General features: G+C 47.9%; 1 protein-coding gene across 1 annotated transcript in view; it reads right to left on the reverse strand.

Moving 5' to 3' along the window:
• Nucleotides 1–27,854, reverse strand: part of CSMD2 (CUB and Sushi multiple domains 2) — a 567,391-nt gene that overhangs the window by 448,273 nt on the left and 91,264 nt on the right. The window contains exon 3 of the mRNA XM_040619227.1: nt 14,578–14,690. Within this exon, the coding sequence (XP_040475161.1) occupies nt 14,578–14,690 (113 nt within the window). The remainder of the gene's footprint in view (nt 1–14,577; nt 14,691–27,854) is intronic.

The following is a 27,854-nucleotide window of genomic DNA, read 5'->3' on the forward strand; positions in this document are numbered from 1 at the left end:
GCTTTATTGTGCGGGTTTCCTTCCTCTGGACACACCCACCTCCCAAGATCAGAGTCTATACTTCTGTTAATAGAGCCATGTGACATTTGGCTCATGTTCTAGTCACAGCCAACTGAAACCTCTGTGTAGTTTTTACATAAGTCAGGACTTCATTGCTGTTGATTTTATTTTCTTATTTAAATTCAATTAATTAACATATAGTGTATTATTAGTCTCAGAGGCGCAGTTCAGTGATTCCTCAGTTGTATATAACACTCAGTGCTCATTACCTCAGGTGTCCTCCTTAATGCCCATCACCTGTTTATCCCATCCCCCACACTCCCTTCCCTCCAGCAACCCTTAGCTTGTTTCCTGTGTTGAGAGTCTCTTATGGTTTATCTTCCTCTCTGATTATGTCTTGTTTTATTTTTCCCTCCCTTCCTGCTGTTGATTTTAGTTCACTCTTTGATTTTGGATTTTCTCCTATTTCTCTTTATCACACAATCAACATGAGAGCAGCCATTAAGAGGAAGTTTAAAAAAAAAAAATCACCCACAATCTCACTACCCTCCCATAGCAATAGCTTCCTTTTTAGATTTTCATCTAGTCCCTGTCCATAGAAGACCTACTTTACATGCTTGTAATAAATATGGGGAAATAACTTGGCATTCTGCTTTTTCCACTGAAAATAATATCATAAACATCTTTCTATATTACTAAATAATGCTATTATAATTTTAAATGGCTGCATAAATCCATTAGGTAGATATACCATAATTTTCTTAGTCATTCCCCCATTGTTGGACATTTTTACAGTTTCCGATTTTTCATCATTATAAATAACGCTGAAATCAACACTTTCACACATATAACTTTCTTCTTCTGATGAATTATTTCTGTAGGATATGTTCCCAGGAGAGGAGTTACTGGGTCAAATGACATGAGCATTTTATGACTCTTGATACATGTTGTCAAATTGGATTCCCAAAGGACTAATTTACATCGCCACCGGCAATGTGTGAGTGTGCCCATTCCTCTGCGTCTGTGCCAGCACTCTCTTTCCTCCTAAGGCTCTTCCAGCTAATTTACTAGGGCTAAAGTGCCATTGCACTGTTTTGACATTACTTCGATTGCTAGCAAGACAGAATAGCTTTCCTGTACGTCTACTTGCTGACTCTATTTCCTCTGGTGTGAACTCCAGATTTCTTACCACCTTGGATGGGCTCGTTGTATCACAGAAAGATAATCCTTTCCTACCATACATGGCATAATACGATTCAACAGTCAACTTTCCTTTCCATCGGAGATGGGTTTTGTTACATAGAACTTTTACATTCGAGTATAGTCCGATGAGTACGTTGTTTCCTTCTGCTAGGTCCTTTAAAGTACAAAGCTTGGCACTGCTCTCTCCTGTAGCAATATATTTTATTTTGATCCAATAGTTCCAACAGTGTGGAATTATTTTCTTATTTGTTGCCAGCTGCTGTCAAACTGCCTGGGTCCGAACCCTCATTCTACCTCTTATTAGCTTTGTGACCTCAAGCACGTTACTTAGCTTCTCTGTGCTTCATTAGTAGAATGGGAATAATAATTGTGCCTACCTCATAGGAGTGTCATGAGGATTAAATGTTAAAATGTAAGGTACTTCGAAGAGGACCTGGCACTTCGCCAGAGCAGAAGCAACGTGAGTCACCCTTACAATCATCATTGTCCTATGTGTTTGCTTTTCGTCCCTGCTCTGAACATCTGAAAAATTTCCAAGTGTGATCTCTACCGCTTCAGCACTTAAAACTGGAGACCCCAGTACTTGGACGTTCACGTATCCCTCTGGACTCTTAAGGTGAGCTGTTCAATCAGTTACAGTCACATCATGAATGCCCGCAGACAGGAATATCATCAATATTTTTGTTGACGTCACTGGGAAAGCCAAGTTGGTTCACGTGTAGGTCAGTTCCTCTGTTCCAGCCGCTTAGATACCCATCCATAGGGAATGCGGGCAGTGGGGCATGAGCCCCGGGCCACGTGTCCCCTTGTCCTGGCACCCCCTCTCCCCCCAGGGCTGATGAAGGTCCAGGCACATTCTGTGCTGGGCAGTGGTCCCCATCTGCAATGGTCCCCTTGCCTCCAATCCGCCCCTTGCCCTCCTCACCATCCCTAAAGTACAAACCCTACTGTGTCACTTCCCTGCCCAGCACCCCTTGGTGATGGCCTCTCTCTGCATATAAAGCCTAGACTCCTTCCCGTGGCCTCCCAGGCCCTGCAGGAGTTGGCCCCTGACCCTCACCAAACTTAGTTCCTGCTACCCCTGCTTCTCTTATTCTGCATTTCTGCCCTGCAAGATTTCTTGCAGGTGCTCAAAGACATATACTTTTTCTTTCTTTCTTCCAACCTTTAATTTCATTCATTCATTCATTCATTCATTCACTCACCAAATATTTACTGAGTGCCTAACACATCAGGACCTGTTCCTGAATCTGAGGACTCAGCAGAGAACAATTCATTACCAAATGCAATCTGCATTATTCCTAAATAATTCCTAAATTCCTGGAATGCATCATGGAAAAAAGCCCCAGGAATATGGCTGGATAAAGGTCTTAAGGAAAGAGCAGGAAATAAAAAGCCGGAAGTAAAGGTTGAAAAGCAGAAAAGCAAAGCCATCACCCACAAGACAGAGTCTCTGGCAGCAACAGTGTCCTCGAAAGGGTCAAGACTGGGGACTGCAGGCTCTGGGAAACATCCCAGTGCCCTGTGCTGACCCTCCTGACTCCCCACCGCCTCTCCCTTCTGTGGGGTCAGGAGCGGTGGGAGAGGTGGGTTTGGAGGACTGATTGGGACTTATTTTGGGAGGTAGCACAGAGTGGAGATGGGTGCAGGACCCTTGGGTGCTGTAAAACCTCAGACAAGCCGTCTAACCTCTCCGGGCCTGGACTTCCTTCTCTGTGAAACGGGGAACTTAAGGAAGGCCTTGCCCTCGAGGTGGTGATGCCCCGTGTCTGCAAAGCTCCCACTGCATTGCTGGGCACATCAAAGGTGCTCAACAAGTGCTGGATCCTTCGTTTTCTTGCTCTCGGAGCCCCTGGGCAGGGCTGCTGTGACTCATGCAAGGAGGCGGGAGTGGGAAGTAACTCTCATGCCTTGCGATGGAAAGGGAGAGGGGAGAGATGTAGTCCGTCCACCCCCAGACGTCCAAATCCGAGTCTCCCACCTAACATGCTGTTTTCCCCTCCTGCCGTTAAAATGAACTATCAGTGGATTCAAACCCTCGATTATCCACATTATTAAAGGAAAGAGCTGGAAAGCATAATCCAAAACAGTGGCTTATCACCCCCAAATTATCAAATAATGGGAAGAGATGAGATCGGAATATTCAATCTGTTACTTCCATTTGGAGGTGTTATCTCCCGCCCAATTGGCTCAGGGGTTGGGAGACAAGTCCTCCCAGGGAAGAGGTAAAAGAAAGGCATGTGTCCTCTCAACGTTCAGGGCAGGGGTCAGCGGGGGAAGCTCTGATGCCTTCACCTGACCCAGGCCCACAGGAGAGAGACGGATGTGTGTGTCCAGCTACAGTCTCCGCCCGGACAGTGCTTAAAGGCTGGCCCTCCCACTTCCCATCTCAATGGCAGAAACCACAGTCACGTCCCCACCCAGTGCTGTTCTCCGTGCCTTAGGGGTCACTATGGGAGGGGCTGGCTGTGGGCCGCCTGGGGCCCAAACTGAGCAGTGTTTGGGTTTAATGGGCGCACTTGCCTTGGGCACAGATATGGGAGGGAGGGTCAAGACTGGGGCATCATGCTGGCTCCCGCGAAAAGGGCGTTTATCAACTGAAGACCTGTGCTAATAGGTGTTAAATAGAGTTCAATGCAGAAAATTGAGAAGTAATGAGACTCAGAGCCAAGAGAATAAATTAAGAGGTGATCACATGGCCGAGAGAGCCACCACCTGAATGCTGAAAAGGAAGAGCTCAGACCATCTGAGCGTCCTGGGTTGGAGAAGAGGTCAAAAGGATGAGCCCACCGCAAACGAGGCTGGGGGGTGGTCCAAAGCAATTAAGGAATTATCATATTTCATCAGTTCGAGGGCACACAGTTTTCCATATTTTAATATCTTTGAAACTGTGATGTGTCTTATAATCAGTAGCATGTCATACTTTAATTGGCAACATGTTTTTCTTTCTCTGTGGTATATCAAATCGGGCTATGTCGTAAGAGAGGGCATCTCACAGTCAATGGAATACGGAACCTTGAGCAAATCTCTGTCCTTGTTGGGGTCTTTTACATTGGAGAAAGTGACCACTTATCAGCTCCCCCTTATTCAGTCATTGTTTATTAAAGATCCACCACGTGCCAGATCCTGGGCTAGGCACAGCTGTCAACAGTCATCACGACAGTCCCCACCTCTGCTTGTTGAGCACGTCAGGAACTCCCGACAGGGCTGGTCTCATTTGTTCCCAGTGAGAAGCACATGGAGGAGGGATTATCACTGTCCTGTATGACAGGGGAGGTCAAATTCCCACACCGGCTGCTAGCCGGCTGAGCCGGGAACGGATTCTCCTTCCAGACCTGAGCTCGTGACGTCAGTGCTCTCCTGCGTGTCCCAGCCATCCAGAAGCACACGCGGTGGGGAGAAGGCAAAGGAGGCACAGGGCAGGTAAGAGCGATGCACAAGATGGGAGGGGTCTGACCCGGAGCTCAGAGGCAGCCTTGGCACCATGGGCAGCCTGTGGATTTGGGTTAAGCAGAGACTGGAAGAAAAACAAGAGGAAGAGCAGAGAGGTGGGTGGCGGAAGAGGGTGGAAGAGTTTGAGGAATGAGAACAAGACAGAGACTGGACAAAGTCCAGTGCGGCTGGAGGAAGAAGCGGTGGGGGTGGGGCTGATGTCCCAGGCTTTTGTGGCCATGTAAGGAGTTTGTTCTCCATCCTGGAAGCCACCAAAGGGTTTAAGTGAAAGCTCCCCAAGATCCTTGCACCCACACATCGAATGATTCTCTGAATCATTTGTTGGGCAAAGAGTTACTCTTTGATTGGGGACTCCTAAAAGGACAGCTCTGGAGCAAGGCCCACATGTGCAGTTGCTCAGGTTGAGTACTGCAAAAAGGTGCCCAGACAAGAGGGTGATGAGAACTAAAACCCAGCCGATCCTCCACCCACTAAGCCATATGCTCACAGGGCTGGATCCCCTTAGGGCGGCCACTCGTGCTAATTTGCACAAAAGCCCTATACGGACTAGCAGGGACCCAGATGAGCAGAGGCAAGCCCTAGCCACCACTGCGGTGTCCCTGCCGTGTGCCAAGCCTGGGACTAAGGTATCCCAAAAGAAACAAGAAAATAGGTGGCATTCCTTGCTCTTAGAGAGCCACAAGGCTTGACCAAAGGCTTTGTTGGGAAATAATTTGTTTTCGCTCCCACAAAACACACCAGGCCATATTATAATAGCTTCCTTTTGCTGAGTGCCAACTGTGTGCCAAATGTCATGCTAGGTACTTTCCAGACCTTTTCACTAATGCTCACACTCCTCTTGAAAGGAAGAGTGGGTTATCCCATTTTCCATAGGAGGGAGCTGAGATATTCAGTGCCTTGCCCGAGGTCACACAGTGGGGACAAGGCAATGCTCACATCGGTCTCCAGAGACCCAACCAAGCAGGAGAGCAATTTTCTCCAAGCGGTAGAGGAGCTGGTATTTAGTGAATAGAGACTCCGTGCCAGGCATTTTGCATGCATTAACTCTTAGTCGGCATTACAATCCCTTGGGGTGGGCAATACAGTTCCTCTTTTGTAAAACATCGGCTCAGGGAGGTTGGGAGACTTGCCTAAGTTCTCATCACTAGCCAGGGTTTGAACCCACCTCTTTGTGAGCCCTTTCCTCTGCTCTTACTCCTTCCATGAGTCTTAGGTCTCAGGGCTCCTTGAAGGTGGGGGCTGCTTCCTATCACTCATATTTCTCGAAGCCTGCCTTGAGACCTGGCATAGAGCGGGTGTGCGGTAAATACTTGTTGAAGGAATGAGGAATGAATGAGGGCAGGGAAGTCACGTGGAGGTACGCCTTACCTGCATGCAATGCAGCTACCTGAAAATGCTCCTTTCCCTTCACTACCCCATCTTCTAGCACGCACGCACGCTGACATGAGGAGGGTCAGGGCGCTAGAGTCTGGTATGATATCATCGTCCAATTATGTTAATACGCTTCCCCAAAGGGGGGGGGAATATCATGTGCATGATGGACTGTTTGTGGGATTATTGAGGACGTGATATGAAATTCATTCTGATTCCCCACTTATTGAGAAGTGCTGCCCAATTTGTCTCAAATGTCACATCTCTATGTATTAATTTGCTACTCCACAGTACTGATTAGAAGGAATGTTCTCCAACTCCCAAGGCAGAGCCATCGGAAATGGAGCAGGTTCACTCAGGAAGCACAGACCATCCCTCCTGGGCAGAGGAAATGGACATCCATCGCCTCCCACCCTAGAGGAGGCCTCGCCAGGCCTGTCGCTCCAGACCAGAGTGGCCTGAATAGTGCAAATTGCATATTCAGTGCATATATATATATATATCGAATAGCTTCCATTAGCCCAATTTTGAAATGTCTGCATAATGTCCCAGAATTGGGGAGCCCTTTCAGGATGAGGAAATTGTCCGAGAAGTAGAGACTGAGAGATGGGAATCAGCGGGCCTAATAACAGGAAGGCATAAAATCAGGAGGGGTCCAGAAATGTGTGGAGGGGTCCAATTTCCCTGTGTGCACAGTGTCATGGTCACCTCCAACCCTGCTTCCACCTCCAAGAGCCACAAAAGCACACTGTCCCGAAGCTTGCTTCAAACCTGCCTCTTCTGGTCCAGTGCCTGCTGGGAGCGCCAGCTTGGTCCTTCCGTCCCCTACACGTGTGTCTGTCTGACCCCCAGTAACGACACTGCTGACCTTTCACCGGTAGCAGACGCACAGCACGGCATTTTTTCAGAAGTGACACTACAGTGAGCACATCCTCTTCCTCCCCTGCCGGGTGGATGGGAACACGGGGGGCGAGTCGCGGCTGTGAAGGTGGGGCTTGGCTGAAAAATCAGCAACTGCATACAGTAGGCACTCATGAAATATTAGCTCAGTGAATGTAAGAGTCTCTACCATTAACTACATGTGGGAAGTCAGCCCCTCTGGGCTCAGCTTTTCGGGTGGACTAGTGGTTCCTGGGTGGGCTTCGGGGCACATGAATTAGACGAAAAGAAATACAGAAAAGTGGTGTGTGCATGTATGTGTGTGCACGTGTGTACACACACAAGTGTGAGTGTGCATGCACGTACATGTGTGAGCGTGCACACAAGTGTGAGCGTGCATGCATGTATGTGAGTGTGTGCACACAAGTGTGAGCGTGCATGCACGTACATGTGAGTGTGCACACAAGTGTGAGCATGCATGCACGTACATGTGTGAGTGCACACAAGTGTGAGCGTGCATGCATGTATGTGAGCGTGTGCGCACAAGTGTGAGCGTGCATGCACGTACATGCGTGAGTGTGCGCACAAGTGTGAGCGTGCACGCACGTACATGTGTGAGTGTGCACACAAGTGTGAGCGTGCATGCACGTACATGTGTGAGTGTGCACAAGTGTGAGCGTGCATGCACGTACATGTGTGAGTGTGCACACACAAGTGTGAGTATCTGCAAAGACAGTCACAGCTTTCAAGTGCATGACTCCAACCTCCAACATCTAGGGCCTGCTGGACGTGTTACTAGTACTTTCATCTCTAGAGCCAACCTCTGATGCAAAGAGCAGAAGCCATGAAAAGACTAACTTCCTGGCCGTGACATGGGCAGCTCCGGTCCGCCAGGCAGCAGGGCCCGAAGCCTCATCCCTGTCTAGCAGACGCCCTCTCAGGCAGCGTTGGGGCTCACGGTTACGGACAACACTCTGCTTCTTCCCCACAGAGGCCATGGTCTGTTTGCAGACCAGACCTACCATGAACAACTGGGTTGTGGGTTTGGGGCAAACTCAGGAGCCGGGGGACTGGGAGTGTATGACCTCTGGCGGTGGCTTTATCTTTTCTCCCATCTCCCAAAACAGTCCCAGGCAAGTAAGGCCAGCGTGAGGGGGACTTCACGAATCTGCTGACATTGATGGAGTGGGGATATTGGCCAGGGCCCTGTCCTGGGTACATCACGTGACTCGTGTGTTCTCGTCCTTAATCTTCACAACTCTGCGAAGCATATTCTTACCCTGACTTCACAGATGGGATGGTCAGAGCTCAGAGAAACAAATTACTTGCCCGAGGTCACACAGCAAGTGAATGGTGGAGATGGGCTTTGATTTCAGATGTGCGTAAACTCAGGACCCCGGGGTCTTAATCATTGTACAACGCCACCTCTCCCCTTAACAGTTACCAGGGAATTTGCAAGAATAAGGGTTCCTCATCCTTCTAGAGTCTGTGGAGATACTAAGTGAAATCGAACAGGCCTGATTTTTAAGGAAGCCTCCAATATTTTGATAGTGAGATCCCAAGATGACAGTCAGAGTTAGCCGAGCAGAAATACCTGTTTTCAGATCTGGGTGATGAAATAGATCTGATGGACTGAGACCCAGCACGCAGGGATGGGCTCTCCTTCACAAAGTGTCAGATGGACGACTCTGGATTAATGGTCCGAAAATGCAAAGGTGCAACGAGCATCGGGCATTTAAAACGTGCAGGGACTCTCATCTAATGGACATTTCTGATCTGCTTATAATAACTCCTGTCTACATGCTGGTCAGCCTGGAATAGACAGAAACAAGCCCATAGTCCTTCGGATTGTGTGTGGAGAAGGCGAGAAGCCCGGCAGCGTGGCTGGGAGAAATTATGCCCAAAGACGAGACTGAAACATCAGGGGGCGTCACACTGGGGACAAACTGAGAAGTAAGGGACTGCCACACACTCAGAGAGGGAGAAGGCAGGACAGAGCATCGGAGGGCCACAGACAGAAACAGCCACTGAAGCCAAGACAAACACACCCGAATTCCGATGCGATTTAAAAGTGAAACGTAAAAACAAAACTCCAAGAATAAGATGAACCTTTAAATGAATACTTATCTGATCATGGCATGGAAACGGCCTTTCCAAACATGACACCAAAGGTGGATAATCACAGTAAATTTTTTCATTTAAAATCGGTGGCATAAAAATTAGAACTCCCACACACCAAAAGGAAACCCATAACTTCAATATCTTTCATATGCAAAAACCACTTACCAAAAAAGAGATAAGAAAAAATACTAACATCTCAAAAGAAAAATGGGCGGAGGAGGGGACAGGCAATTTACAAAATGACCTACAAAAGGCCAGTTAAGTGAAGACAGGTGCTCAACCTTCCCTGTCATCAAAGAGATGGAAATTATAACAACCAATGAGAGTTCATTTATTATCCATTTTAATCAACAAAACAGATTTAAAACTCACTAACATGCAATGTAGGTAAAGTAGGGGGCAGAGGGCTAGGCCCTCATGAGCTGTTGGTGGAGGTGTGTATCAGCCTAACCTTTCCAAGAACACTGTGGAATTATGCATTAAAATGTAAAATCTACCCACTCTTTGACCCAGCAACTGCACTTCCAAGAATTTATTCTAAGGAGATAATTAGATGAGGGTTTAAGTTGTATGTACAAGAATGTTCTTCACCTAAGTGTCCACAGAAGACTACTGGTTAAATAATTGTGATATATGCAAACCACAATGGCTCCCTCGCTGATACTCATTCGGGAGGACAAACAAAGCAGGGCTACGTTTATTAACGTGGAAAAACGCCGTCCTCATTAACCAGATTCTAGAACTGAACATAGAGCACAACTCCACATGTACGTGGACCTACGTTCCTGTGCAGGTGCGGAGCGCTGTCTAAATGTACACTCACCGGGGTGGCAGAGGTGAGGCTGGACCCTCTGCAGTGGTTGGGCAGCCCTAGCTGGGCAGAGCAGGGCAGGGGCAGATCTGGAAATCAGGAGGGGGGGGCGCGGGGAGTGAAGCGGGTGAGCACTCCTGGGGACTCAGTGCTGAGAAGAGGGTGACCAGAGCCAGCAAATGCATACACAGGACACTCTGTTAAATTGGGATTTCAGAATGACCATGGACAAGTTTTTAGTATAAGTATATCCCATGGACTATTTGGGATAGCCTTATACCTTAAAAATTCAAATTTTTTATTTGAATAATTTAAAATTCCAATTAACTGGGCACCCTGTGGTTTATCTGGCAACCCTAGCTGAGAGGTTCCGGACACATATGTTGCCTCGCCGGGGTGACCCACGCCAGCCGGGAGGGGTGCTGAAGCTGAGCCAGGCTTCCTGTGTCCTCCCCTGCCTCTGACTTAGCTCTAGTTTACGGGCCCATGAAATGGAGTCACCCATCCCTGCCCTACTCCAGGAATGTCGCAAGGAGCACAGTCTTTAGTGTCAGAGAAGCCACGGAAAAACTCCTGGCCATCAAGTAGCCTTAAGCTGCAAAACTCTCAAGGCGTGTGCAGCTCGTACATCTGTAAGATGGAGATAGCCACGTCTGCCCACGGCCGCTGTGGGGATTAAGTGCGATAATGTATGTAAAGTGCCTGGCATACAGTCAGTGCTTACTACGAGTTGATCCCCTTCCCTCTGGTCCAAGGCTGCAGCCCACGCTCTTGTCCCCAGGGATTACAAATCAAGCCTCTCCTGTCTTCTCAGGGTTAGACGATTGGCCTTTTTGATCTTTCCCAGATCCTTGAAGCGCCAGCTGCCGTGGGCTGACACTCTTCACCTGACTTCACGTTTCTCCCAAGTCCCCACAGCAGCTCAGCCCCTTATCTGCACGTTTCACTCTCCCGAGGCAGTGGAGGAGACAAACTCGCTTTGATAGCAGGCTCTCAGGGACGTCGGCCAAGGGGAGCTGCCCAGAGCAGGACCCAGATGTTTTCTAAAGGGAGGCGGCACTGTCCTGACTAGAGAATGCAGTGGGGCCGCCGTGGCTGGGGGCAGCCCGGCCTGGGGTGGGGGGGCTCCTCCTCTGGACCCTGTCTGTCTACGACTGACAGCACAACTGTCTAAGGGGCGCTCCGCAATGGAGCTGACCTCTTTCCCAGAGAGCCGAACCTCCAGAGTCGTTCCGACTACTGGATCCCCCCGTCCCCTCCCAGGAGGCGCAGGTAGTTCCGAACATTCTGCCCAAGGTCAGTTAGTCAGTTACAGGTCTAAGAAGCTAGTGTTTATCAGTAAATCCGCAAAGATGGGATTATTTGGCGTCTTGTTGATAAGCCCAGTGACAGACAGGCCCAGGCCACCACCGTGAATGCAGGTAGCACGTGGTTTATTCCCAGCAGCGGCTGCCAATACTGGTTCCTCCCATCCTCCCACTCACCCCATCACCGGCCCCCTCCCCCACCCCCGCCCCTGCACTTGGGGTGTTCTAGAAATCAGTGCAATTCATACTTCTCAGGATGCGCAGGTTGCCCATGGTCCAGTCCCAGGCCAGATCAATGGGGTTTGGTGAGAGCCCTACGCTTGGCTTCTCCGTCCTCGGCTCCGTTGTCAGCACACCCATCCCTGAGCCATTCTGCCGGTCCGCACAAAGACAGCAGCCACACAGACCGGAGCTGGCAAAAACCCTGCACAGGGGACTGCGTGAGGACTCGGCTACAGCAACCTGTTTGCACGGGTCCAGGGTTTGCCTGGGTCTTGTCCTCAAGGCTTTCTCCTTCTACCACCAATGACACGTGGGCAGGCCCCTCCTCTGGCCCACTGGTCCTGCAGCAGAACACGGAACTTCTCGCAGCTGGGCTGTCTCCTCTGTGCCAGGCAGGTGGAAGGAGGGACCCGTCAGCCTCTACTCTACCGTACTACTTTACCACCTCTTTTGAATCACAGACTCTTTGTGAAGCTGATGGAAGCTCTGGCTCAGTTCTGCCCAGTAGCATCCCCTGCGATGACGGAAATGCTCTCTACCTGTGATGTCCAACATAATGGCCACATATGGCTCCTGAGCATGCGATAGGAAGCCAGTGTGACTGAGAAACTGAATTTTAAATGTTACGTAATTTTGAGTAACGTAAATATGACTATTTCCATGTGGCTAACGGCACCCGCGCTGGATAGCACACAGCTGTAGACAAAGGGTCAACAGGCTTTTTCTGTCAAGGACCAGAGAGTAAAGATTCTAGATTTTGCAGGTCACGCGGTCTCTGTGGCAGTAGCTTGACTCTCAAGCTGGAGCACATGCCAACAGTCATAGACAACAGAGCAACGAATGGGCTTAGCTGCATTCTAATAAAATTTTATTTACAAAAACAAGCATGGACTGGATTTAGCCAGGGGGCCGTAATTTGTTGATCTCTATTCTAGACCCTTCCTTAAAAAAAGAAAACACACACACACACACATCCATATACATTCAGATGGCACTCAGTCAGTTAAGTATCTCACTCTTGATTTCGTCTCAGGTCATGAGCTTAGGGTTATGGGATCGAGCCCTGTGTCAGGCTCCGCACTGGGCATGGAGCCTGCTTGAGATTCTCCCTCTCCCTCTCCCTCTGTCCCTCCCCCCACACCCCCACTAGCACTTTTCCCCCTCTTTCAAAAAAAAAATTTTTTTTTAAATATCACAAATTTGCCCCCAATTTCAAGGGGCGTGTAGACCTTTGAAGTCCAACTGTAAGCCCCGCCCATGCATCCCAGGCTACATACAACCTCTGATTGAAAAGGTATCAGTGAATATAACCTCAGATCTGCTCTGCCTGGTGGGAAAGTGCTTGGCATTGTTTCCCAGAGGGGGCACTGTGGGCAGGGATCAAGAAGACACTTTATTCCTAAAGCCTCATGAAAGTCCAGGCCTCAGACAAATATCTAAAAGGATGGCGGACTGAGGACATCGTGAGGGTCCAGCCAGGGCCCCTTGTGTCAGCCCCTCCCAGCACCTCTGCAGGCACCAGCTGTGGTTTCCCTGACTTGTTCCCACCACCATCCCCCAACACATCTCACCTCCCCAAGGCCAACACGTTGCAGAAGGAACTCGTGACCAGAGATGCTGTGAAGGGATTTCTGAAGAGGCCTCCCTTGGTAAGGACGTTGCAACTCAAACTTGGAGAGAATGACTTTGGGTTCAGGGACAAAGGTTTGGGGTGAAGATGTAGCTAGAATGACCAAGATCACAGACTGGATATTGGCAGGAGCGGATGATTTTTTTCTAAAGAAACTGGGCTACCTCAAGAGACCATTAGAGACCGTTAAGTCTTTGTCAGGAGCCCACAGATAAAGGTGACTCTGGTTATGTCAGGAGCCCTCAGTTAAAGGGATCTGGAATTATGTCAGAAACTATCAGTGAAAGGCATGCAGAATCTTCTCTGGAGCCTTCTCAGGAACCTTTAGTTAAAAATAACTGAGGGGCGCTTGGGTGGCTCAGTCGTTAAGCGTCTGCCTTCGGCTCAGGGTGTGATCCCAGAGTCCTGGGATCGAGCCCCACATCAGGCTCCTCCACTATGAGCCTGCTTCTTCCTCTCCCACTCCCCCTGCTTGTGTTCCCTCTCTCGCTGGCTGTCTCTATCTCTGTCAAATAAATAAATAAAATCTTAAAAAAACAAACAAACTGAGACCTTTCTCCGGAGTCCTCAAATGTGCAGGTTAAAGCATCAAACTCTGTCCTCCACAGCCCGACTACCAGGGGTGGATTTTGCCAAAGAAGTAGGACTTGCCCTCTCTCCGTGGTATATTCCTAGCCAGGACGAAGGCGGTATTTGTTTCTGTATTGCTAGAGCTCCCTTCAAAAAAGCATCACTTATTCTTTAAGTTCTTGGAGGTAAGAAAGCTTTCAAATAACTGGCATGCTTTACTAGGGTGTTATGTCATTACTGTTCTTAATTATCATTAACGGTCTTAAAATATGCCTATTAATGATCTCAACACAAAACAGCAGTGTGGGTCTTAGCCAAGAGCAGCAAAATTACCTATTAATGAGATGTAAATTTCCCAGGGAAATGACAGAGATCTAGAAGTACCACCTTCTGAACTAATATAATAAAGTTAATAATAATAATAGTGTATAATCTGAAGATATTAGTGTTAATTTGAATGCCAACACCGTATTTAAACAAGCTGAGAGAAGTGGAAATTATTTGCATAACTCAAACCAAGAAACCCTAATCTGTGCTATTAAGGAAAAACGGATTGTTCTTCTCTGAACGATCTAACGCTGACTCTTTGCAGTCACTGGATTGGGCGGAAGTGCTCTTCCAGCTACTTATTGTATTTCTTTTACTTAGGCTTTCTATCTCTTATTTCCCAAACCAAGCAGAGATACCTTATATAATTAAGCCCAATAGAAAACAGAATTAAAAAAAATAAAAACACAACCAAACACATTAAGGGGATAGAAGTAGGATGTCACCAGGCCCTCAGGATAAATGACTGCCGCTAAGCTCTGATTTCAATTTTCCGTTTCCTGGGAACACGGCACCGACAATTTAGGTAACCGAGTTACTGGTGAGCAGGCAGCCTTGTTAGGACAGGAGGAACCTCTGAATCTGAAACACCCCTCCCCTGCAGCTGACAGCAGCACCACCCTGCCCACGGCCACTCTGAGCTCACACGCCAGGGTCCTGGGGCCCGGCCGGGAGGCACCTACCTTCATAGCTGGCGTGAAAGCCCTGCGCGCTGACCGCGTAGTCGCTGATGAGACGCAGAGAGAGGGTGGTGGCGGCGCTGACGATGGTGGCTGGCAGCTGAAAGCCGGTGAGCCTGAAAGACAAAGAGGTGCCATTTAGGGAGAATGACCCCCTTGGGAAATGAGCATCCGTGAAGCATTTATTGAGCGCCTGCTGGATACACAATGCTGATTTTTGGCATGGGGAGGGATAGGAAAGCAGCCTAACACCGGACATATGCAAGGTGTCCAAGGACAAAGAGGTGACAGAGCAGAGGTGGTGACAAGCAGCAGTCTTCTGTCACAGGCACGTGGAGGTCACTCCCCTGAAGCCACAGGCCATCCCCCGACCCGGAGGACTGCCTCATTTATGTCTCTTCTCTTTTCTCCTCTTCGGGTGTTTTCTCCCATCTCTCCCCTTTCTGGCCGAGGTCCTCTGCGGCTCTGGGTGACATCACCACAAACTGAAAACTAATAATTGCCAACAGACGACATTTACTTGGATACTGAGGAAAATATACCCAACTGTAAGCAGCGGGAGGTGGGTGCTTCTCATCATTTATTCTTTTATTCTTTAAAATAGTCTACTGCTTTTATAGAAATGATAAGTGCTTATTATTTTTAAAAGATGAAAGCAAAAAATAAAAAAACCCATTGCAATCTAGAAATAACTGTTCTTGACAGTTGGCATACAAAGAGATGGAGGGATCAATGGATGGGATCATCATCAATGAAATAATTTCATACAAGTAGGATCATACTGTACATGTTTTTAAAATTAAAATACTCAATTTTTTTTTCCTGTGAGTTCAGTGAAGAAAAAGAAACAGAGGTGAAACGGAAAGAATTATTGAACCTGAGATAATTCATTTGCAGCACAAGAGAATCATTTATAAAAGATTCTTCTAATGTTAAAAAGATAAAATAAAGAAGCTTTCACTTAACCCTTGGGAACATATTTTAGGAGAGCAGGTGTCCGCGGTTGGGTCGCCCACAGGTGACCCCGGTACGCACACAGGGGGCAGTAAGGGGGGCCAGCCCCCAGTCTGCCTCTGTCCTTTATCTCCTCCCCAAGGCTCACCCTGCCTCCCTGTGCCCCCGGCAGGGCTCTAGGAGGGAACTCAAGGTTTACCTTTACCCTCATGTTCAAGTAGTTTGGGATACCTGTGGTGCTCCTGGATCCCGCTCTATTCCTCCCATTTTCGTATAATATCTGGGTGCCCAGATGTCCCCTGGAGTCATGAACCCTGGGTTCAGATACGTTGAATCAGATATGTGTTAATGCCCACCTTGAAAAGCCCTGTGCTAGATGAAGCCCCTGCCCTTCCCACCACCCTCATCTTATAGGATTTGTCTGAACTCAAAATGAACTCAAGGGACAGAGAAGGAAAGTGGTACAGCTGTGAAACGGGTGACCAAGTTTCAAGGTCGTGTCCTCTTGAATAAGGCTCTTGTATAAGGAGCCTCCAGTAAAAGATGCCTACATCACCCCGTAATCTTTCCTCTCCCTGCCCCTGACCTTCTGTCTCTGTCTCCCTCACTTTCTCACATGGGTCAAAAATTTAGATGTTGGGGCACCTGTGTGGCACGGTCGTTAAGCGTCTGCCTTCGGCTCAGGGCGTGATCCCAGCGTTCGGGGATCGAGTCCCACATTGGGCTCCTCCGCTGTGAGCCTGCTTCTTCCTCTCCCACTCACCCTGCTGTGTTCCCTCTCTCGCTGGCTGTCTCTCTCTGTCACATAAATAAATAAAATCTTAAAAAAAAATTAGATTAAAATAGCGAAACCATACGTAGTAGAAAAAAACAACCTATTTTTTTTGTTTTTTTAATCATCTTATGCTGGGGAAGGTCTTTCTAAGAGTAACATATTTAAAGGACTCCTTTGGCTCCTACCTTCTACCATCATTCTTCCGGGGAACTGTTGCTGCATGGGGCACCTCGCCTGCTCACCTGCTACAGAACTGAGCAAAAGACCAATCATGGCATATCCCTCATCTTTATGGACCGGTTCAAGGCACAGAGGAGAAGCAGGGCACCTAACCCAAGCAGGGTCATCCTGAGTCCTTCCATGGGATATGACATACAGATTCCAAGAGCCTTTCAGTTTTGGATTCTAAATCGTTAGGATTTAAGCTTGGGACTGCCAGTAGCCTTTTTATCATTGCCCAGAGCCTAGCTGCTTTACAGAATGATATCCTACATGATACAGAGAAAGCTGAAAGTGAGAGAAGACAGACAGAACCCTGGCGATACATTGTTAGATCCTCAATCCAGCCGCACAGAGACATCGACCTCTGCAGTGCCCAATTACATAAGCCAACATTCTTTCTCTGCTTGCTTGCTTCCTTCTTTCCTTCCTACTTTCCGTCCATCCATCCATCCCCCATCCATCCATTCCTCCTTCCCTCCCTCCCTTCCGTCCTCCCTCCTTTCCTCCCTCCCTCCCTTCCTCCCTTCTTTCCTTCCTTTTTTTTTTCCCCTCAAGCTAGTTTGATTTGGGTTCTATCTCTTGCAATTGATTACTGATGGAGACAGCATGAAATCCCAGAGGCATTAGAGGAAAATATTGATTGATTTAATTATGTGAAAATTAAAAGCATGCAGCAAAGCAAAAGAAACTGCCAAAAAAAAAAAGGAGGAAAAATACAAACTGGGAGGATTATAATATATATGACAAGAAGAGGGTGTTCGTAATCTATAAAGAACACTTACAAATTACGAAAAAGATAAACAAGTAAAAAGGGAAAGGGCAAAGGACACAAACAAAAACAGAAAAATGATCCACCTACTTAATATAAAAAAATACGGAAACTAAATGCACAAGACTCATTTTCACCTCTCCCGCTGGCAGCTATCCAGACTTGGCAAAGGTTACAGAAAACAGATCCTGCAGCTATCAAAAAGATGATAAGGAAATACGACAGACCATACACATGCACTTGACAAACGAGATGAAATGGGCCTGTTCCTTGAAAAGCGCACATGCTGTAAGCTCCCCAGTATGAAGCAGATCATTTGAAAAGCCTTATCACTATTAAGGAAATTGAACTAGTAATTTTAAAAATCCCAAAAAAGATATACACCAGCCCAGATGGTTTCACTGGAGAATTCTACCAAGTATATAAAGGAGAATTAACACCAACTCTACACAATCTCTTCCAAAAAAATAGAGACAAGAAGGAACACTTCCAAACTCATTTATGAGATCAGTATTACCCTGATACCAAAACCGAAGACAGTCCAAATCAAGAGAACTAAAGACCATAGCCCACATGAATATAAGCACAAAAATCCTTAAAAATTATTAGCGAAGAGAATTCAGCAATATAATAAAATATATGCCACAACCAAGAGGGGTTTATCCCAAGGATGCAAGGCTAGTTCAGTATTTTAAAATCAATCATTGTAATTCACCACATTACGAGGCCAAAAGCAGAAAATCACACATATAAACTGATGTAGAAAAAGCACCTGACAAAATTCAACACTCATTCGTGACGGAAAAAAACAAAAACAAAAACACTTTCAGAAAACGAAGGATGGAAGGAAATTTCCTGAACTCGATAAAGGACGTCTACAAAAATTCTGCAGCTAACCTCACCCTTAATGGTGAAAGCCTGAATGCTTTTCCCTGAGGACTGACAATGAGTCAAGGACCCAATAAGCCAATTACAAAGTCAGCAAAAGACACAGAGACACACCTTACTAAAGGAGATGTAAGAATGGCAAACAAGTGTATTAGAAATGTTCCACATCACTGGCCATCGGGGAAGCGCAAAGTGAGGCCACGTGGTAAGATGAGCCCCTTACTATGACATACCATTAGAACAGAAAAAGTAAAAATCGTAACAGCACCAAACGCTGACTGTGCTGCAGAGCAAGTGGGTCTTGCAGACACTGCTGGTAGGATGTCAAATGGGACAGACACTCTGGAAACAGGCCACTTCTTAAAAAAAAAAAAAGTCTACACATACACTAATCATACAATTCAGCGACCCCACTCCTGGGCATTCATCCCAGAGACACGAAAACTCGTGTCCTCACAAAAACCTGTACACGATCGTTCATACCTTTCCTTCGTTGGTAATAATCAACAACTGGAAATGACCCAAATGTCCTGCACAGGTGAACGGCGAACACCGTTCCACGCGCCCCAGCACCTCGGCACCGTGGAATACTTCTCCGCAGTAAAAAGGAATGGGCTGTTCATACGCACAACAGTTTGGATGGATCTCAAGGGCATAATATGCTGAGTGAAAAAAAAAAAAAGCTCATCTCAGAAGAGGACACACCAGAGGCTCCTGGGTGACTCAGTCGGTTGAGTGTTTGACTCTTGGTTTTGGCTCAGGTCATGATCTCAGTGTCGTGAGATTGAGCCCCGTGCCAGGCTCCACCCTAAGCATGGAGACTGCTTAAGATTTTCCCTCTCTCTCCCTCTCCCTTTGCCCTCTCCCCACCACTCATGTGTATGCATATGCACACTTTCTCTAAAAAAAAAAAAAAAAAAAAAAAAAGACATACCAGTTAATTCCATTATATCAGGTTTTTGGAATGACATTAAAGAGATCGAAAACAGGGAGCCTGGGTGGCTGTCGGTTAAGGGTCTGCCTTCGGCTCGGTTCATGATCCCAGGGTCCTGGGATGGAGTCCCTGCATCGGGCTCCCTGCTCAGTGGGGAGTCTGCCTCTCCCTCTACCCTCCCCCCTGCTTGTGATATCTTTCTCTCTCTCTCTCTCTCTCTCAAATAAATAAATAAAATCTTTTTAAAAAAGAGATGGAAAACAGATTTGTGGGTGCCCAGGTAAGGAATGGGGAGAGGAAGGGAAGTGGGGTGACTATCAGGGAGGAGCAGAGGGAGATCTTTGCAGCGATGGACCAGGTCTGTATCCCGACTGCAGTGGTGGTAACATAAACACACACATGTGACAAAGTCGTATACATATGCCCTGTGCCAATGTCAGTCTCCTGGTTTTGATATTTTACTATCGTTACATTAGACGTGCCCATTGGGGGGAACTAGGAAGGCCACATGGGACCTCTGTACTAGCCATTTAACTTTCTATGAATCTATAATGACTTCTAAATTTAAAGTTTTTAAAAATTATACTTGCGGCTCCCACTATGTTTCTTTCGGACAGCACCTGAGTCCTCCGTTAGTTCTGACCTAAACTCGGTCTACCTAGATTCAACCTTGAGCTCCTACTTGGTCTTCGCCAGGCTCCTCTCTTCAGCTGCCTCTTGTACATTCCAGCTCCTGCATTGCACCCCGCCCCCCACTACACACACACCTGCAGCATGGCTGGGTCCCTGCTGGAAAAGGACTGCCCACCAGAACCATACTCTAGCCCCAATGCCAACTGCTCACCTGTCCCTGGGCTTCCTTCCGACATGCCCATGCACCGGATACCCTTTCCCCACACCCAGATATTCATGTCTGCCGATGACAGATTGCTGTCCCCAGTGGACCCTGGCATTAAAATATCAAATTGTCCTCACTGGGGCCTGACCTCTATCTGCATCTGATCTCCAGGCCCCATCCCAACTGGCCCTAGGTGTCTCCACCTCCGAATGGGCCCAAGTCACAGCAGGTGCAACTTGCCTCTCAACCTCGTCCACCAGAATTATGCCCTTGGGTGCCCTTCCCAGTCTGGGGAGACTCTTCCTTCAACAACATACAGCTTCATGTAGGACTCTCACACTTCACTGAGGCTACTCTCATAATATTTCTGAGCTGCTGGTAAAGATTCCTAGACCCTAGTTTCTTGGTACTATATTGACACAAGCCGTGCATAGCTAATACACACTGTCAACAAACAATTACAGTTTTATTGCTTGCAATATATGGAATTGTGGCTTACAAGGCATTTTCTCTAATCAGATATTTACCATTCCGCTCTTTCTTTCCCAGCCTCGGTAGATAAATTCTAACATGGAGGATTCCTCAAAAGTGCTAACACTGGAGAGGGTGTGAAGGCCTGGATCTCCCATCTGGATACTTGAACCATCACTCCCGTCCCGTCCCCCACCCCCGCCCCCGCCCCATGCCTGCTCTTCCCTCACCCACTCTTGATGGCTGAATAAATCTGAGACACGCTGATGACCTCACAGTCAGGAAGAGTGTCAGGATAGGCAAACAAAACTTTCAGACGTTCCCACCGTTCATCTGGCAAGTCTAAATACCATACTGAAAGGAGTGAGGCATCCTTCAAGAGTGGAATCCAGACTTATCAGAGGCATGGGCTAAGATGATGGCCAGACTGGCAAGAGCCCCCACTGCTGTTGGCTCCCTCCCCCATGAACTCTAAAACATGCAGAGAAGAGCTCTTTGTAATCAGGTGGCATGGCCACAGATGTAAGTAAATGCTCCTCTTCTGCTTTCTCAAGCCTCCCTGTCTTTCCCGCTCCTCAAGAACCTTCTCTTTGCTTCTGCCTCCATGCCCAAAGTCACCCAGGCTCTTGGACACTGGTGATGTCCAAGACCCCAAACTTCTCACTGCCCCAGTGCAGAATCCACCAATGGCTTCCCACCATTCTCTAGATTAAGGCCAGGATCCCTAGTGACTTCCACAGAGCCAGGAAGACTCAGCCCCTGCCAGATTCTCTGCCCTGTATCCCACCTGGCTCTGGCCCCTCCAGTCTTCCTTGGTCAAGGGCAGGGGCGGTGGTCAGCCCAGAGTGCAGGCAAGAAGGGGTGCATTTTCCGTGGAGAATTTGAAAATGATAATTAAAATGTAGGCTTCCCATGAGTCTGCACTCCAAACACTGTCGATGGTAGAATGTTCTTCCCTTCCCTTTCTCCCCTCTTCCTGGCTTCGGGTCCTTCAATACACGACCCGCCTCTCCTCGGGGTCTTTGCACATGCTATTACTTTTTCAGAGCACTTTCTCACGTCCCCTCCACCTACTGGGCTAATCAACTCCCTCTCATCGTTCAAATCTCATCACTAATGTCTCAACATTACAGTGTTTCCAAAAGATGCGTCCTTGACCTCCCAGACCAGTCAAGCTATTTGCATCCTCATGGGTCCCTGTAGGAGGTCTCTGGTGTTCTTCGGCACGGCCCCCTGGCTTTGCTTTCTTCCTGGACACACCGCGGAAGAGCATCTCCCCACCGTGGCCGAGGGCAGGCCTGGCCCCGGCACTGGCTTTGCCAAAGATGCAGGCGGCGGAGCGCGCTCTTTCTGGGAGGAAGGCGTGAAGAGCCTGTGCCCCTCTTGCCCAATTCCCCCGCTGCAGTGATCCTGGGTCCCTGCCAGCCTGGGCCTCTGGGGGACTCTCCCTAGCAGAGAGCAGAGCCCCTGCCAGCTGTTTTGGAACACAGAGTATGAGCAAGAAATAAACAGGGTGAGTTAAACCACTGAGATTTGAGGTTTGTTACCACAGTGTCTTAAAATGTAGCTTTTATTACTGCGCAGGTGTGGTGAGGCCAGTAGATCCGGAGGTGATTGCCAACGAAACTGATGGTTTGTTTACTCTCGGGTCCCAACAGAAAGGGGCACAGGGCAGCCTTCTGAGGACGGGGCAGAACACTGCATAAACACTGCTGTGACTGGCGCTCCACGCCTCAAGCAAAAGCAGAGACCTATGGGCTCCCAGGGATGACACAGACAGGACACCCCTTGGATTACCTGGCCTGCCTTTCTCTCTGCCTCAGCTCAGGTCTCTCTCCCCTCCACCCACACTGGCCTGTACACGTTCCTTGAATGTGCTGTGTTTCTTTCCACCCCAGGGCCTTTGCATCTGTTGCCCCTAGGGCTGTGTGCATTGCCCCCCACCCCTTAGCCATCCAAGCTGCCACCCACCTCACCTACTCATCTTCCACTAGCTTCTCAGGTCTCAGTTTGAATGTTACCTCCTCTGGGAAAGGGCAGAGGGATCCCTGCTCAATGTTCTCAGAGGACAGAGTACTTCTTCCTTTGCAATATTCATTCTAACAGTAATGGCTTGATCTTCCTATTGAATTACCTGGAATGTATCTGTCTTTCCTTCTTATGATAAGTCTCTTGAAGGCAAGGATCAGATGTAACTGTTTCTCTGCGTCACTGATAAACAGCACACACCAGATGTGATGGTGTTATAAACTGAATGCCCGCCCCCCCCCAAATTCTTAAGTTGAAACTCATCTCCCCCATGTGTGATAATTAGGAGGCGGGGCTTTGGGGAGGTAATTAGGATTAAATGAGGTTGTGAGGGTGGAGCCCTCTTGCGTGGGATACTTGAACGGGATCTCTGCTCTCTACCATGTGAGGGTACAAGGAGAAGTTGGCGGTCTACGGTCCAGAAGACGGCTCTCACCAGATCCTCACGTGCGGGCCCTCTGACCTTGCACTGTCAGTCTCCAGAGCTACGGGAAATACATCTCTGTTGTTTACAAGCCACCCAGGCTATGGAACTTTTGTTATAGCAGCCAAGCTGATTAAGGCAAATACAAAATGAATGAATGAATGAATATTCAACCATCAGAGAGGAGACAGAAAAGGCCTGATTATTGTTGTTTGAAGGCCAGTTTACAAGGTTGGCCCTTGGCAGATACTGAACATGGATTTCGGGAGGGTCCCCACCTTTCCCAGAACCGGTAAGGTGGCCTAAACTACCTGTATGAACACGACAGTTCACACGAAACACGTGCCTTCCCTCTGGGAGCCTGGAACTTTGGTACGTGCCGGGCAGACTGTGCCTATGTCGCCAGCTCCCCGGAAAAAGTCTGGGCACTCAGTCTCCAGTGGGTCTCCCTGGTGGCAGCATTTCACACATGTTGTCACAGGTCCTTGTCGGGGCGATTAAGCACATTCTGTGCGAACCCACTGGGAAAGGACTCCTGGCAGCCTGTGCCGCGTTTCCCCCAGACTTCATCCCGTGCGCGGTTTCCCATGGGCCTTTTGCTCTGTCGCCTCCACCGTGACAGATCATACCCAAAAGGGGGACAAGAGGACAGCTATAGGTTGTATCCTGGGAGTCCTCCGAGCACATCATGGAAGCTGAGGGTGGTCGTGGGGACCCCCAGCACAGAGCAACAAGTGACCACAACCACATCTGCCTGCAAAGTACGAATACCAGACTGTTCTTCAAAGGGTACTCTAGGGTGTCTGTCAGCTGAACAGAGCTGGAGGAGGCCGGGTTAAACAACATTAGGCAAGGAGTTTTCAGACAACAAACAAAAATAAAGTGCTTGTGGAAGCATTTAATAAGTGAATAGCAAACTCGCAAGGTGGGGATAGATGATGCCAAGAGCTCCCAACCCATTTGACCAGAGACCCTTTTATTCTTAGAGCGTACAGGCGGGGTTCTGAGGGACACCCTCTAGGAAGTTAGATGCCCAGAGAAGGCAGGTCACAAGGTTCATGCTGTTGCGACAACGGCCAGGAGGCTGCCGATGTTCCTCATCTCAGAAGCCCTGAAGCCCAGGGGGCGCCTGGGTGGCACAGCGGTTAGGCGTCTGCCTTCGGCTCAGGGCGTGATCCCGGCGTTCTGGGATCGAGCCCACATCAGGCTCCTCCGCTGGGAGCCTGCTTCTTCCTCTCCCACTCCCCCTGCTTGTGTTCCCTCTCTCGCTGGCTGTCTCTCTCTCTGCCGAATAAATAAATAAAATCTTAAAAAAAAAAAAAAAAAAAAGCCCTGAAGCCCATGGTGACCAAAAGGCTGAGGAGATTGCGGTCCCAAGACTCAGGAATCCTGGCAATAAATCCCTATTTCTGAGGATGATCCATGCATGTCACTTCCCTGAAATCTTCAAGAGCCCAACTAATAGAGAATTATCCAGGAATAAACAGTAATATAGCAAATTGGGCCTTTATTGGATGGCTCTCATTTAAGGCTCTTAGTACATCAAACAGTAATATAAAAAAAGACATGTCAATTGACCTTGGGAATAAAAGAGTAAATGCAAGCAACATTTGTCACACTGACAGGCTTGGCAAATAGTGTTTTGATTTGCCAGCAGCCTTACTCCAGACAGCAGCCACTAGTTAGATACATAAACCATTAAGCTAAAAACAGAACTATCATTACAGGCACTGTCTAGTCATTTGCAGGTAATTGATGGACATTAGTCATAATCACACACAATACACAGACACACACATACACCCCTACAGACACACGTTCTCTCTGGTGATTCCCATTTGCATTGCATCGAGAGCTTCTAAAACTGGGAAACTTGCAAAAAACGGGCTTTCTGTGCTTTGAAGTGTCTGTGTCATAAGCTCTTTTTTTCTTAGAGCACCCTGTGGGCTCGGGTGCTGGGGGGCACTCTCTGGGGAAATGGGGTGCCCAGAGAAGTCAGGTCACAGAGCTCATGCTACTGCTGCATCGGTCATGAGACCACTGACACTCCTGGTCTCCGAAGCCCTGAAACCCACATTAACCAGAAGTCTGTAGAGATGGGTCTTGTGCTGTCCCAAGATTGGGGATCCTTGGAATGAAGCCCCTATTTCTGAGGCCGACCTGGCATTAGCCAGATACCTGCTGAAAAATCCCAGCTGACGTCCAAAAGATCTTCTCTAAAATGTCTCAGTCTATCCAGAAAACATCCACTGGCTTTACAAACGTCTGCCCTTGGCTGCACACGTACAAACATTTTGGGGAGGCCAGCATACCTGCCCTAAGTATGGCTGGGTGGGAGCAATGCTAGGCCTCCAAACCTCCAGATACGCTGTCTGGGATGCACGCAGGCTTTAGAAGCAAGGTCTGGAGTCAGAGCAGGCTCACCTGCTGACAGCTAAAAATAAGGAAGCAGCACTGTATGCTCAGAATGCAAATGTTTTTTTTTTTTTTTTTTTAAAGATTTTATTTATTTATGTGACAGAGAGACAGCCAGAGAGAGAGGGAACACAGCAGGGGGAGTGAGAGAGGAAGAAGCAGGCTCACAGCAGAGGAGCCCGATGTGGGACTCGATCCCGGTACGCCGGGATCACGCCCTGAGCCGAAGGCAGACGCTTTAACGACTGTGCTACCCAGGCGCCCCTGAGAATGCAAATGTTAACCAGGCTCCCTCTGTCAATCCCCGGGAGTATTTCCCAGAGACCTGCAGCTTCTGATTCTGCAGGAAGGAGTCTTGGATAGTCTCTCTCCACGCTGCATCCAGTGTTATGTGAGCAGATCTGCTGGAGAAAAGCTGCAGATAATTCTGGGAAGCGCTACATAAAGTAGCACCGTAGTTCTCAAACCGTGTGTCATGGCACGCTAGGGTGCGGCAGGGAATTTGTAAGCGTGGTGTGGAATATTTTAAATTTTCAAAGGAATCTGTGACACTCAGTATCTGTTGGCCACACAAAGTATTAGCTCGAGGCAGTTCACAGTTTCAACATGAAGCTACATTCCATTAGATGACATCATATCTTTGCAAAGCTGGGTGTTTGGTGGTTGGTGTGATATACGGCAGGCGTTGTGTGAAAATCAGTGTGGAACAGGATAGGAGGGTGGCGGTGTCCAATTTGATTCCAAGGTTTGAGAAGCTGTGCACAGCCCAACAAGTACACACATTCCATTAGTAAGCGATGGTGGTTATTTAAGGATGAAATAAAAATAAGATTTTTTTTCTTTCAATTTACATTTATTAGTTTTTCAAACGGTTATAAAATTGTTAAGGTATAAATACTTAGCCATTGGGACCTAACTATTTAATAAGTAGAGCTGATAGGTATTTCTTTTACCCATGGAGCACCCATTTTACCCATGGAAAAATAACTGAAGCACTTAAGGCATTGGGAACCTATGCATGAGTGTATTAAAGTCTCTGAGAAGTCCTGCAGCAAGAAAAATAGACAAACACTGTCGAAGCCAGCATGCCCCACCCTTCTTGATCCAGCACACCCATGAGCAGCCTTCTTTATGACAAAAGCTTAGAAAATCTAGGTGACTATTACCCAGGATTTGCCCTATGATCTGACAGGTTCCAAAAAGAGACCAGAGACTGACTTACTCCTATTAACATTTAAAAATTACTGCTCATTAATCATTCATTCAACAAATATTGTGTGCCCTATTAAACAGCATGTCCTATGTTTAGTTCTGAGGATAGAAATGTATAAGACACAGACCTGGTCCTCAAAAGGTTCACCCTCAAAAGTAGAAACTTCCATTGCTTTACCCAGAAATTCAGCCACATCTCATCACCTTCATTACTACCATCCTGGTTCATCCCACCTCCATCCCCTGCCTTGGTGATTGCAACAACCTCCACCGGGTCTCCCCACGTCCCTCCTGCCCCCTCCAGACCATTCTCAACACAGCAACCAGCATGATCACTTTAAGTCAGATTATGTCACTTCTGTGCTTACGACTCTTTTAAAGATGTCCCGCTTGATTTGGGATAAAGCCCAAGGCTTCATAATGACCCAAAGACCCTGGGCAAACCTCTGCCATCATCACCCACTCCCATTCCCTCTCTTTCTATCACCAAATAGTCTCCCCCTTCTTGCTCACTTCTACCATAATGGCCCCCTGGCTGTTCCCTCAACATAGCTGGCAAGTTTCTGTCTCAGGGCCTTTGCACCTGCTGCTCCCTCAGCTTTTCCCAGCTATCCCATTGCCTCCCCTGCACATGCTCGGCGGGTTCCCTCACCTTCTTCAGGTTTTATTTTGTTTTTTTTTTTTTCCTCAAATATCACTTTTCCACCAAGGTCTTTGACGACCACTCTATTTAAAATTGCAACCCTCTCCCCTCCCTCCACTTCCTGGCTCCTGAACTCTCAGTTCTACATTTCTTATCACCATCTGACATACTATATGTTTGATTAATCCTTATTTATTTAGTCCGCCTTTCCCCATTAGCTCGTGAATTCTATGAGGACAGGGATTTTGACGCATCAGGTTCCCTGGTCTATGCCCAGCATTAGAGATCAGTGCCAGACACACAGTAGGAGCTAACAGGTAACTGTACTACTGCTGAAGACGCCATGATACTGTGACACAGTAAGTTCAATGACAGCGATGTGCCCAGGGAATCGACATCATCAGCCCGAGGTGATCTGAAAGGATGAATTATTAGCCAATCATCCAAAGGGCGTGGAGGCTAGCAGGAGAACGGGGAGCTCATTTCAAGCACAGGGGATGGCATGAGCGGAGGAAAGACAAAATCCAACCCCACATGTAATTTATGAAATTGTTCTCCAACCAATGACAGGAGAACAAATGGCTACAACCAGCTGTTCATCCTCCCTGTGTTTGCCATGACTGCTTAATTACTAGTCTCCCCAAGAGGGGATTTTTCTGGAGGCTGCTCAGCCTTCTGGCAGATGCAGACTTGATCTGCTTTCGCAG

The sequence above is a fragment of the Ursus maritimus genome, unplaced genomic scaffold, assembly GCF_017311325.1.
Source record: "Ursus maritimus isolate PB19 unplaced genomic scaffold, ASM1731132v1 scaffold_32, whole genome shotgun sequence".
NCBI lineage: Eukaryota > Metazoa > Chordata > Mammalia > Carnivora > Ursidae > Ursus > Ursus maritimus.